Here is a 13896-nt window from a genome sequence, read left to right as displayed (position 1 = left end):
ATTCAATTCAAGCTGCCTAGAATACTCACCCATGTGTAGTTTTGGAGCATCTGAAGGAGTCCTTAGGAAAGGATTCAGTCAAAATCAAACAATAAAAACAACTTTGACCAAAGGTGATATGACACACGGATGTCTTTAAGTGACATCAGACAATTGTAAACAGAAATACTTTGGTCTAAAATGTTTTTCTTTGTTGAAAGCTGAAAGTTTCTTTGTTGTTTTTCTCTGAAATAAAAAGCTGTGAAATGAGTGAGAAATTCAGTGGTTATACTTGCTTTGACAGCAGGTTTACCTTCACAAACAGCACACGTCAACAAGATTAAATCATGGTTTGATTACTTCCTTTATACTATTTAACAGTTTTTCCCATTTAACAATCATTCTAATTTCACCCTACCTTGTAAATAATTAGATTATTCCTTACTTTTCCTTGTTGCGTGATATTCAGACAGGGATAAGTTTTTTTTTTCATTGTAAAGTTTGCAAGCCGCATGTTTGCGCACTACTATGGACTTTGCACGGATCAAACAGAGCTTGATTAGGTCAAAAAGACAGAGTGAACTTTTGTTCTCGTTTTTTGTGCAAACAGAGAGATGTGCACATCCAGACCGAAACACAAAAAACATCTAGCAGGTCTCAACTCACCTTTTCGACCAGCGTTTGCTGGACCAGGTGGTCTGTCGGTTACGGACCCTTTAATGATGCAAAGACAAGAACACAGAGAATTACAATCCACTGAAAGATGTTTAAATTTATTTATTTGATCTGGGCTTTTTTGTTTCCAAAATAAATCACACCAAATAATAAAAAACTTTGATCCAATTGTTATCTAACCTCCAAACACACTGAGGTAAAGTTAATTCTGTTAGTACGTGTTCAAAAGGTTCAACAATCATAACATCTGCGTTCTGTGCGTCACTCTCTTCTGGTGCATGCAGTGAGGTGGTCTCATGCATTGATGCATGGGGAAGAAATAATGAGATGAGATGATGCACTTTTAATTGGAAATGCAAACAGGATAAATTTACAACCTGACAATCCACTTGTCCCAGCACGACTTCCCATAAATTCACGGTAGTTTCCTGTGAATGTATGCAAGATGATTGATTTGGGTCATGCCATGCAGGACCATCTGAGTCTGTCAGCAGAATTTATGTAAGGGGGGGAAGGGAAAGTCGGGTGACCAGATGTGCTCCTTTTATTTAGGCCGATAGCGCCTCAGTTTGTGTTTGTAGAAACAAAACTGCGGCAGTAAAGGGTTTCTATTTTTAGCTCTTTAGAAACTGTTTTGGTTCAGATATGTTAGATCAGGTGTGGTAAACTCATTTTAGTTCAGGGGCCAAATATGAATCAGTTTGAGCTCAAGAGAGCCACAAATTTTATGCGGGAAAACAAGTAATTTCAACGTTATTGTGCCCTAGTTTGCACTTGTATGACGTATACATAATATACAAAATATGTAAGAAACTGACAATATCCAAGCAATAAGTGACAAGATCTTCACCTAAAATTTCTTAGATTTTTGTGACCAATTTCTATTTAATTGAGGAAAATGTTATGTAATCATTTTAGGAAACAGTTAAACATAAAAAAATGACTGCCATCGTGTGACATAAGCAAATATTGTTGAGTTTCATTAAACAATGATTCATGTTTTCTCTGTCATTTTTACTTTCTCCTATGAGCCGAATCAGATGCTCCTAAGCCTTGAGTTTGACACGTGTTAAATATGAAATAGTATAATATTAATATTATGTACATTCATGTGTGTGTGTGTGTGTGTGTGTGTGTGTGTGTGTGTGTGTGTGTGTGTGTGTGTGTGTGTGTGTGTGTGTGTGTGTGTGTGTGTGTGTGTGTGTGTGTGTGCATGTGTGTGTGTGTGTGTGTGTTTGATGTGCATGTACCCAAAATTAGATTTTTTAATGTTGTTTGTTCTGTTTGGTTTTTCTGAAGACTGCCAAAATAAATTCAAAATTTTAAACATTTGTAGATTGGCTCTTATTTTTATTTATTTATCTATTTATTTATTTATTTATTTATTTATCTATTAGCTCCTAACACTTCGAGGCAAGCACCCACACATCACTTGTAAACACACTTCAAACATTAATGTGATTTTTGTTTTTCTCACTGCCTACTTATATTAAGCTATTCTTTCTCAATTAAAATTCTTATTTCTCTTTCAATCGCCAGAAAAACTCACTTTCACTCTTTGCTGTAAACTTTTTGGGGGAATCTACTTTGAGTCCATGTCTTACTTTCTTAACATTTTCCTTCTGTCTTTATAAGAACTGAATTTCAGGTATAGAGCCATTTTCTTTCATGCTTGAGAGAAGTTGGGGGTAGTCACAATACTGGCGTAGAGTCCGAGCTGAAGAAAGCCTTCACTCATCTGTGAAGCAGCTTCAGGGGGACGTGAGACGACTTTTCCTCCACACAAAATGTGCACCATATGTTTTGGTGAATCAGCAATCCAATTTTGGCAAAGATCGTGTGTATTATCTTCTGAGGGAAAATGATGGTGATTATCATAAAGTGTTCCCATCCAGGATAAATGTGCAGAGTGCTGCACTCTCTCCTCCTGCCTGCTGAGAACACTTAGATGAGAGGAGAGCACTGAGAGGCCCCTCTGTGCACGGCCATTAGCCCTCTTGTTGACCTTGCACCTGCTACGCACCATAAGACAAGTAATACACATGTGTCTATAGCGTGGCCCACATTTCACAGACAAATCTGCTTTAACTGTCATCTGCAGACTGCATTCAGTATTTCCCTTTAATGAACAGGATCTTGTTTCCTGTAATATCAACTCATTGATAATTTCACTCATCTTAAATTATACCTGTAATCATCCATGTGGTTTTCCTCAATGCTGATGATGTGCATCCCCTACTTAAATACAAAACGTATGCATAGTAACAATAGAAATAATGTACTTTTTTTTCTTCTTCACCCTGTTTAGTGCAAACATCTGGCATGAGAGTGAAAACCAGCCACCTAGATTGTCCAACCTGATAAGTTCCATATAAGCCTACTTCAAAATCTTTGAGATTTAATGATTGAATTCACAACATCCTGAACCATGCTGTGGACTGGTGTTTATTACCAGGGCTTCACATTCACTTTCAAAGGTAACTTGTCATGTTTGGCAATTAGGGCATCCAATCAACTTACAGGACAGGAAACTTACTTTTTAATGCTCCTTTCCATTCATGTTTTTCTTTTTTTTGTTCCAATGTGGAGGATAAATACATTTGTTTTATGATGTCTTGAATGAAATAACTTACCACATGGCAAGTTAAGAATTTGTTGAGAAAACCAAACTGTGTAACTACAATCAACTAATATCATCCATTTGGATGAAACATCCTCCCAATATTTTTTGGCTTATGACATAAAGAAAATGGACGATTGGCTGGTAAGGAGACAATATAATGGCTAACTTCAAAGAAATTCTGATTCTGAAACCAATTAAAACTAACAACTTTTCCCAATTTTAAACTTTAAAACAAATCTATTCTTAAAAATCCTCTTTATAAGAGTGTCTGAATATCTAGTCTTGTGTCTCTCTCCCTTTTCCTGTTCCGTGTGCAGCGCTCTCTCTGTAGCCCCTCCCCTTCCTGAGACACAGACGGAGCGACCCATGGTACGTGTGGTTGAAAACCATGACAAATAAGCTGAATATCAGAAGCCAACGCCCGTTGTTCCCTTCTATTAATCCCAAAAATGTGTATTCTAACATTTACTTCAGTGCGGATTGGTTATTTTGATGTGCATGCCCCTGATTATCTTACAATCCTGTCTTGGTTAGACAAATAATACAAACTGTTCCCATCTTACCAAATGGATTCACAGTAAATCCCTGCAGTATAATGAAGTCAGATTAAAGTACCTGTGCACCAGTCCATCTCAAGATTAAAAAAAAATTACTGATGCATGTGCAATTCTTGTGAAGTATACACATTTGTATTAGTATTATCAAATCATAATTGTGTTGATTTATCCAGCGAATTTTGGCCCCTCCCCTTCATACCTGAACACACCGGGGTCCTGTTGTGCACAGAGGAGCCACTCACTGGTTTGCCATCACTCGTGACACACCAGCAGTAACCTGTCATTGTGTGGCATTGGACCTGCAGAGGTGAGATAGAAAGATGAGCTGTAGGATATTATATGGTAGTGAAAGTTGTCATTTAGATCCACCTCAAAGTTGGCAACTTCAAAGATGATAACACAGTCACATTCCATACTAAACAGTAAACTTTGTCTTCTGCTTCTTCTTAAAATTAATCTTTGTGCGTTGTTGCCAAAACTTTTTCCTTAGTATGAATTCTAAACAAGAAGATAGTCATCAACATCCCCCACCACCAAAAAAAAACAGAATAAGGGCAATAACTCCGGAATAAATAATTGCTGTTTCTCATTTTCAAACTCCTTCAAGGTATTGATTCCCTGAAGCCACGCACCGAATTTGGTTATCCTATCTTAAACAGTTTCTGAGAAATGCTGTCCCCTTTATGTAATTTCCCTTCAGGGATTAATAAAGTAATTCAAATAAAATTAAATAAAATTAAATTGACTTGGAGACGCACGGACGGACAGACGGGCGGAGCTCAAACCTTCCACACTTTGTGGCGAGGGATAAAAATACCATTATACAAAAAATCCGCTAGCTTCATGCTAACGTCTATGGGAAAACCCATGTATATGCTCATGCTAACATTTAGCGCGGCAGTGATTTATATAACACATCGTTTATGCTTAACTTTCACAAACACAGTCTTAGGAGTGTTATCAAACAGTACACCTAAACATACTCACACGCATATGTTTTTTCAAGCCGAAAACACAAGAACTTAGTTAGTAGAGATTAGTAGGCCATGGGCTTTCCAGATGGCGACTTTCTACTACTACGGCAACAGTGGTAGGTCAAAACACACAAACTCAACCAGAGTAAAGAAAAACAAAACAAGGGCAATAACTCCGGAAAAAATTATTGCGCACTTCTCATTTTCGAACTCCATCAAGGTATTGATACCCTGAAGCCACACACCAAATTTGGTTATCATATCTTAAAATGTCCCCTTTAACTCAGAAGGACAGACGCACGGACGAACGGACTGAGCCCAAAACTATATCCCTCTTCGTCTTTGTGGCGGGTGATAATATCCCACAAAAGAGAAATATGATAAGCTGTTAAAAACTTTAAATTTAAATATTAGCAAAATGAGGTATAAATACCAAGACAATTTGTCAGTGATACAATTGTCAGATACATTATTGTAGATCAGACCAGAGATTAGAATGTGAAGATCTGCATTAATCACAGATTTTAAGAACAGAAGCAAAAGTAAAATTAGACATGACACCGTATTCTGAATTGCTGCCTGTGACTGAATAAAACATTAAAACAGTTTGATCTAAGCATGAAAGTTGTGATGAGAGACAGACCTGTGCGAATGTTCCATCTTCGTTGCATTCAGGGATAAACATGGACTCGTGAGGTCTCCTTGGTTGATCCAGAGCCAGGTTCCTCTCAGCACGACACTTCATCTGACCTGAATCTGTAAGTATTGATGGAGCTGTTCAAACACATTACATCTGCTGTTGACTTTGTCCCCCTCCCCCAACTATCAACAGCACTTGCTAACAGCCAAGCCTCACCCACCAACCACCATGACCTGGTCTTTACCTCCAGCCAGGTAGACAGGTAGTTCTCATGACCCGAGAGGAACAAAGCAATTGAACCAAACAGCATCAGCTCCAGGGTCCTCAGAGTGTGTTCTGGGCATCTTGCAGGTGTATTCTAACACACCTTAAATCTCTCCCTGGGATTGAATGCTGTGTCTAACCTGTGAAAAACTTCCTGCATTGTTCCAGAGCCAAAGAAAATACAAACTAAAGTAGCTCCCTCAACCTTAACCTCCTGCAATTTGGGCGGCTAGCTGTGTATCCAACACAGTGTCAAGCAGCAAACTGTTTTGTCTACCCTCCTCTTCACGTCAGACCTCCAGTCCAACTGTGGATCCTGTCACCACCAAAAGTGTTCTGATGACTCTTCTATAGTCGGATGCATTAGCAATGATGATGAGAAGGTGTGTAGAGGACTTGGGTACAGCTGTGTCATGCAGCTTTTCTCACAAACAAAAACTCAACATCAGTCAGACTGGAGATGGTGTAGACTACGGGATGAACTAAAGACAGCCTGTTCCTAGCTAGGGGGAGAGGTGGAGATAATGGACTACTCTTCCACCTTGGGGTCACCAGTAACGAAAAACTGGACTCACAACACTGATTCTCTCCACAGGAAGAGCCAGAAAAGGAAGTTCATTCTGAAGAGCCTGAGGTCCTCAGCTCCTTCTATCAGTCCATGGTAGCCACCACACTATTCTTGGCTGTCGTATGAAGGGGGGCTCTGTGGTGGAAATGAACCTTGGCAGCCTGGAGATGGTGGCAAAATCTGGGGAACAATCCCTCTCACCCTGCATAATGAGCTGTGACTGATGGGCAGCTCCTTCTAACCCCCATGCTCCGTTTCATGGTTGCATGGGTCTGCTGGTGCTTATCTCAAGCTGTCATAGGGTGCTAGGCAGGAATACACCCTGGACAGGGCACCGGTCCATTGCAGGGCAACAAACATACAGACAGACAACCACTCATGCTCCAATTACAGTATGTATATCATATATTTATACCTTTTTTTTTTTACATATATTTGGATTTTGCACCACTATTTATTACCATCTCCTTCGATTTGTTATTAATGGTATTGTTGAAGCTGCTGTGACTCCAAAATTTTATGATTTGAAATCAAAAAAGTTATAGAATTCTACAATTCCATTTAGCATACGCTTTTAGCCATAGGGATGTACAACACAAGCAGTTAGGGTTAAGATACTTTCTCAACATGCTATAGTAATGGCCAAGGTTGGATTCGAACCCATGCCCCTCTGATTACAAGCACCCTTCCTTAACAATTACACATCCATTGCCTGCCTATCTGTCTATCTACCTATCTATCTATCTATCTATCTATCTCTACTAAACCTGTACACCTGTTTCTAGGTAACATCCTTCATTCATACCTCTGTGCAACTAGCTGAAATTCTTAAGTGCCTTGCTCAATAGCGTATTTTAGGAGTTGCATAAAATGACAAAACCTTTATATTTGAATGAGTGGTTTTGACACAATAAAAGCTGTATTAAACCCAGACAGACAGGCCAACCAAGCTACGAGGGACTATACAATAAAAAAATATGAAAACAGCAAATTATTTAACATCAACTGTTGGCCTAAATTTGTCATTCTTTGAGAACCAGGCCTGCTCTGTCTCAAAGGACACTGGTGATTGTGGCTTCACAGCAGCTGTACCTCTCTTATATAAACTCCAGCAGCAGCTACTGTTTCTGTTGTGTTTACAGCTCATGTGGAGACAAGCTTCACATTTAACTATTCCTGTGAGAATATTCACACAGTGGAGCTGACGGAGTCCTCCACTGCGGGCAAAGCTTCAGCCAGGATAAACAAAGGTTTAAAAACTGTCTATGGACCTGAGAGGAGGCAGACATGCTGTCTCCTGACTCTGTAGAAGTTGAAGGACCAGGTGGTGATGTCACCTTCAGAACGTTACATCATTTTATTAACATTATAAAATGTATTATTCTTTACTATAGTTGTATAAAAAAACATTTATTGTAAAATTTTACTTCTGAGACAGGAACAAGAACAAGTATTATTGTGTTCTGCTGATGGAAAGACACATGTTGCTCTGAATTGAACAGGACCATATGCCAAGCTGCAACCTTGACTTTAGACCTATCAATCCCTGCTGTTGTTGAATGGCTGGTATCCAAAGACGGAGGAAGTTTGTGATCCTGGTCTGTAAAAGCTTACACGCCTTCAGAGAGGCGGAAAATGTAAAACATTTGGTTCCACTTCTCTAAACTTCCCAATGTCAGTCTCCAACCCAGGAGTCTGTGTCTGTCTGTGTCTGTTTGTCTCTCCTTCAGCAAGTTAGTGTTACGGTAAAAGACTGGCCAGGGACAAGGGCCGCAAATAAGCTAGAGCGAGACGCTCCATTTATACACATTTTCCTCTTAATCTGAGGGAATTATGTTTGTATTGTCCCTGATAAATAAATGAATAAACAAATAATAGTGAATGGGTGGATCCAGTAAGAGATTTGTGTCATTGGATTGGGTGTGGGTGCGTGCATGTAGTGGGTGTCATGTGAAGGTGGTTGGATCGGGTTTATGCGTGTATGTTGTGTGTGTGTGGCAATGTTGTGGAATTGGGTGTGTGCATGCGTGCATGTTGAGTGTGTTTGGGAGTAACATCGGATTTTGGTGTGCGTGAATACATTTTGGTTTCACTTGGGAAATTTGTTTCATGTGTATGTGATGACTGGATGCTTGGGTGTGTAGTGCATCTGAATAGTCCCTCGTATCTCATTTCCTATCCACTTTTCCTTAAGCCTGTGACATTATTCACAGGGTTAAGGAAAGGTGTTAGGAGATGTCCTAAAGGAGTTAGGAAAAGGCTATCACGTTTGTTTTGACCATCATATGCACTTCCACTAGATGATGTAATAATCCGACAGCAACAAATACTGTATTAGTGACGTCTACCATGTTGAAAAAAACTACACAATTCCAAAAATGGCATACTAAAAGTGTTTGAATATAAATCCAAGGAAAAGAGGCTATCAGGCTACGAGGAACAAAAGTGAAAATAAAAAAACGTCACATTGAGAATGGCTGCTCACACTCACCTTCCACTCAGAAACCAACATTAATCCAAAATAAGTATGATTTTATGAAATTGTTACATTAATGCAAGATGTTGTAGGAATACACATGTACTTTTTTTTTTTTTTTTCCTTTGTCTGCACATGCTGTTGAAGGTTAACACTACAAGAAGTGCAATCTTTTAACAGCAATGCATATTTTATTATTGCAATTAAATAAATTTATTTATTTCATTGCATAATTGTGACCATCACCAGCCCTCCCTAGGGAAGGGTAAGAAATATTTTATTAAAGGGAGGATGTAAAAAAGAGAGGGTAGTGTTACACCAAGGTGAGGGGGTGGAGGGGGGTGGGGAAGTTAACAGGGAAGAGGGATACAAGATAGGAAATGGAATGGGTGGGGAGTAGTCGATAGGTTTCAAGTGATGCGATGTGAAATTGTGGTTGTGTATATTGTGCTTATTGTTGTGTTATCAAGCCAGTTTGGTGACCAGTGTGCGGCTTAGGAATAATGGTGGTGGCTGTGAACAGAGGAAGAAGTGAGTGGAAATTCCATAAAACAGGTATTTGGGAACAACGTGTCTATGGTTGAGCCCAGTATGAGTGTTATCCCACCGCCCAAGGCCAGTGCATCCATGACAAATGTATTTCCAAGAACCGCCACTGCAAAACCCACGAGCCGCCCCCGGGCCCGAAGAAGCAGTCAGGCCAGCAGCAAGAGCGGGCAATCTAGGGGCCCCCGGCGACCACCCCACGGCCAAGCAGCCCCCCGAACGCCCCCAAGATCCCAAGCCGAGAGGCAGCTATCGCCCCCCCCATACACACCCGAGAAAGCCCCAAGGAGCCAAGGACCCAGCGCACCACGCCGGAATACACATGTACAACCTCACAAATCATTTCTTGGTGAATGAATGTTGAATTAAACATAATGTGGTTAAAAATGTCTCCGATCCATTTTTCTTGAACTACAGAGTCCTGTGTTTTCAGACATTGTGAGTTTCCGTGAACGCTCAGATGAGCGGGTCCCTTTAAATGTTGTAGCCGCAAGGAATTGACCTTTCGGAAAACCCCGCCCACAAACAGTCATTCTCCAATCATACGTCCAAGCAACTGTTATGTAAACAAGGTCCGACATGCTCAGAGCGGGCACAATGATGAAGCCGTGCGCTCATAACTTGTGCAAGTCGGATACAAGGTACCCCAAGAGTTTGGCTGGCGGAGTCGTGTTCTTTCCTTTCCCAAAGCCAAAAAACACAACTGGAGTGATGTCTACAATGGACTATAAAACTATAAAAACGTCTCCGGGATGCGTGTGTGTCAGTATGCGTGTATGTGTAGTATGGGAGATGTGTATGTTTTCAACCTTATCTTGTCTGTACTAATGTGTATGTTCAGCAAAATGACAAAGCTTAATTTGATTTGATTTTGATTAAATAAGGTGACATAACTACATTCACGTACCTACAGTATAGCGCTGTGAGCCACGACTCCGTAAACACTAGCAGGCTCACCTACCGGAAGTCCTTCTCATGCCGGGTTAGCGCCGCTAGCTCGTCCATCTTATTGGAGATAGCTCTAACATTCCCCATGATGACGGCCGGGAGGACAGGCTGATATCTTCTCCTCCTTGCTTGGTGCTTTGCCCCCGCGTGACATCCCTGTCGTTTCCTCCTCAGTTCACAGGGGAGCGTCGCGTCGCGTCTCGCTGCATAAGCTGGCATAGCATTAGCACAGAGAGCTAACAGCTGATCTCGGGTGAAAATATTGGAGCCGTGGCTCCGAGCAGTATCTCCCGACACGATAGCAAAAATTGCAGACACAAGCAGCAGAAAAAATAGAGCAGTTTGGGCATCCATGTTGAAGAAGAATAAAGGAACACACTAAGAATAAAAAAAATATAGGTAAACAGGGTAAAATGAAAGAAAAAGTTGTGGTCAGTTGTGAGCTGGAGCTGCTGCTGCCCCTCGGTGAATCGCTTCGATAGTTGTAATATCCCCTTCGTTGTTTGTTTTAATATGTTGAATATATCCCTCCACAGCATACTGTAACCCCTTTTTGCCTGGATCTGGAGAATATAGTGCAGGTATTGCTCCAAAAAGAGTCACTAACGTGCACCGCGAAACCATTCCAGACGAGAGCAACTCGGGAAAATGTCGGATATACCAAAAGTAAACAAGGGGGGTGGGGCTTTTATGAAAGGACAATTGTGGGGCAGCATTATCTGGACTCCTTTGGTAAAGGATGCATCAGTATTTCCTAGGCTAAAGGAGGTTATAAAGGAAGCATTTATCCTCCTTTCCTTAGCTTTTTTTCCTTAGAATTTTAACATCTTTAATTGTCATTAGTTGTCTCTGCAAGGGACTCTCGTCTGCATAAAGAGGTCATCATTGCCACCTGTCCGTGGATGGAAATCTTGTTCGTCCACAGGAGTGACACACCCAGGACAGTAAAGGAAACCAACAGGACATAGATGGTGAACCCCACGTGAGTATGCCGGGACCCTCAGCTGATACTGTCTGTATCTGCCCAGTCTGCTAGAGGTTCCTGAAGTTGTAAGTCCTGCCTAAACATATTAAAGATGACCTTTAACCACCACTCTGTGTCTGCCTGAGTCCAGCATCTAACCAGCCAAGTAAAGCTTTCTATACATGTTCAATCCACATCTGAAGAATCTACAGTCACTACTTCTAAAATCAGGCGAGACAATAATGTCTGAACAGAAGGAGTAAATGAAAAAATAGTCAAAACAACTTGATGTACTGTTTTCTACCAAAATGTCTTCAATTCTTACCTTTTAGGTCCAGACGTCTCCCTGAAGATGTGGAGGTTGGTGAAGGAGCCAATACTGTTGGTAAAGCAGCCACCTGCAGCGGATCTATTTTAACCCAACTTTTCCCTGCCGAGCAACAAAAAAGGTGTCATTTTATTTACTTTTTTCAGATTTGACAAACACCGTCCTACACACATATCCACCACACATCTGGATAAAACTCCTCTTGGTGGAGTGATAGAGGAAACAATCCTACATGTCTGAGTCAAATTTCCTGAAAATCGGTTAATTACGAACTGAGAAATTATTTTGGGAAATTTCGCCAAATATGAGAGATAGGGGTTTGTTTATCGTTCAAACTGATCGAGATTCAGGATATTGAGGTAAATCATCCCCAAAATCTAATCACTTGTTCCTTATCCCATTTCAAATATTACCAGAAATTTCATCATTTGTTTTTTGAGTAGACTGTTCACAGAAAAACAAACAAATACATAAATAAATAACAAAGAATTGAAAGCAGGAGGTATTTAAAGTACATCAAAACCAGTGTGAAATTTTAAATCTATGTTTGAACGTGCTTTCGTTTAAGTTTTCTTCAAAATCTCAGTTTCCTTTTTTCATAACACTGTGGTGTGTTGGTTAGCGAGGAAAAGAGTGAATCAGTGGAGAAATGTGGGTCAGGGAACTACTCTTAATTGATCACAATGGCACATTGTGATTAATCACAGCTTTTTTATATCTTGCAGGGGAGTGTGTTGATGTGCTTTGTTGGTGAACCCTTACCTGAGAGGGAGTTTTGGCACATATTCATATAAGGCTGTAATTATAGATGTAGTGACAATTTTTGTAAACAATGCAATAGTTATTAACTAGTCTGGCTCTTGGACAAATCAACTATCTTTGACAAAAAACTGTTACACAAACTAAGGAAAATGTTACTTTCTCAAATGTTTTTAAAGCAGAACTAAGTAACTTGCGCTTAGCGCTCCCCCTAATAGTCCCTTTTGGTTATATCACTGTCGTAAACACTCCACACCCCCCGCTGCCTGCCCCACCCCACAGCTACATGCGCACCTCTGCTCTCCCAAGACGGTAGAAGGATAGAATAATCCAACTCCTGTTTCTTTTTCCTCCCCTCCTCAGACAAAGGTCTTCTCTGCATTTGTTTTGCTGGCTCCGCCATGATATAAGTTTGAGAGTGAATTTGTAGAAAACCGTGAGCAGCCACGGGGATGGTCATAATCTAGCATTAGTGTGTATTGGGCTGTCGTAAGCAGTACGTCTTGCCGCGAGAACAAGAACAGAGCTGCAAGACTGGCACCGGTTCGGAGGCAGGTAAAGTTCCAAGCGTGGTTTTCTGGCCAGAGACAGCAGAGGGAAATGAAAGACCCCCCAATCACCCCATAAACACTTGTATTACCCTCACAGGGACTATGAGAAGGATTTATTAAGGTGAAAAAGTTACTCAGTTCTGCTATAAACAAAAGACGGTTTTTAAAAGGATACCGAAAATGCGTGAAGGGTTTCGTAATGTCAACTCTCACCTCTGCACCGGCCTCTGTGTGCCAGAGTCAGTGTCTTATCTCTGCAGCGCGCCCTTTGCAGCTCACAGCCGTTCTCGTAACTCCTCCCATCTGAACCACACACTGGCTTCCCATGTGTGCGTGAGCAGATGACCCCACAGTGACTGTCTCTGTCTCCAATCAGCCACTGCAATTAGAATACAATGTAAGTCCAACAGATTCCCCCAATTCTTCTGATTTAAAAAAAAAATGCTAAATCTGCATTGAGCTGGACCTGAGAATTTCAGTCATGATTAATCTCTAAAAATAGCTTCATTATTTACCATTGTGATTATTCCTTCTACCTTAAATTCAATGGTAAAGGATTTCTGGGAAGTCTCCCTCTTCTCGTCTTTTGTCAGCGCCCAGTAGTGTGCATCAGCCAGTTAAAGTAGACAATGTTTCTTTCTTAAACTTAAAGGAAAAGCTTGCACAATGTTATAACCCATCTCAAAGTAATTGCCATTTAGGTGCTGTTAAACTTTTCTTAGAAACACAAAACCCAAAGAGAACAATTAAATCATTTTTCATGTAGGAATCGTGTGCAAATGGATGTTGTTGGGTTGTTTATTTCGTTTTTTACCCGTCTAAAGTAATTAGTGGAGAGCTGGTAAAATCCAAAACCAAAGATCTTTTGAAAGGTAAAAATAGGATGAGGTCTTGAATGGAAAAGTTACATCATCAGAAAATGCTTTACTTTCCATCCATGCATTGCTGATGATCTAAGGCTATAATCAAATAACCACCTCTTAATATGATCGAGGTTAAAACTCTACAAAACTGCATTTTTTTCTCAAACATGTTTGCCTCGAT

At 40.5% G+C, this 13896-nt stretch overlaps 1 protein-coding gene across 4 annotated transcripts in view; it reads right to left on the bottom strand.

Moving 5' to 3' along the window:
• smoc1 (SPARC related modular calcium binding 1) overlaps positions 1–13896 on the bottom strand; it is a 58614-nt gene that overhangs the window by 25410 nt on the left and 19308 nt on the right. For all 4 annotated transcript variants that reach the window (XM_028438704.1, XM_028438703.1, XM_028438707.1 and 1 more), the window contains exons 2-6: positions 13066–13231; positions 11540–11644; positions 5452–5564; positions 4034–4133; positions 646–693 (exon numbers count right to left, since the gene is read on the bottom strand). In XM_028438704.1, coding sequence (XP_028294505.1) covers positions 646–693; positions 4034–4133; positions 5452–5564; positions 11540–11644; positions 13066–13231 — 532 coding nt within the window. The remainder of the gene's footprint in view (positions 1–645; positions 694–4033; positions 4134–5451; positions 5565–11539; positions 11645–13065; positions 13232–13896) is intronic.

The sequence above is a fragment of the Gouania willdenowi genome, chromosome 22 (genome assembly GCF_900634775.1).
Source record: "Gouania willdenowi chromosome 22, fGouWil2.1, whole genome shotgun sequence".
NCBI classification, from domain to species: Eukaryota; Metazoa; Chordata; class Actinopteri; order Blenniiformes; family Gobiesocidae; genus Gouania; species Gouania willdenowi.
Note: the sequence above shows the minus strand (reverse complement) of the source record. Positions and strands in the feature narration are given on the sequence as shown.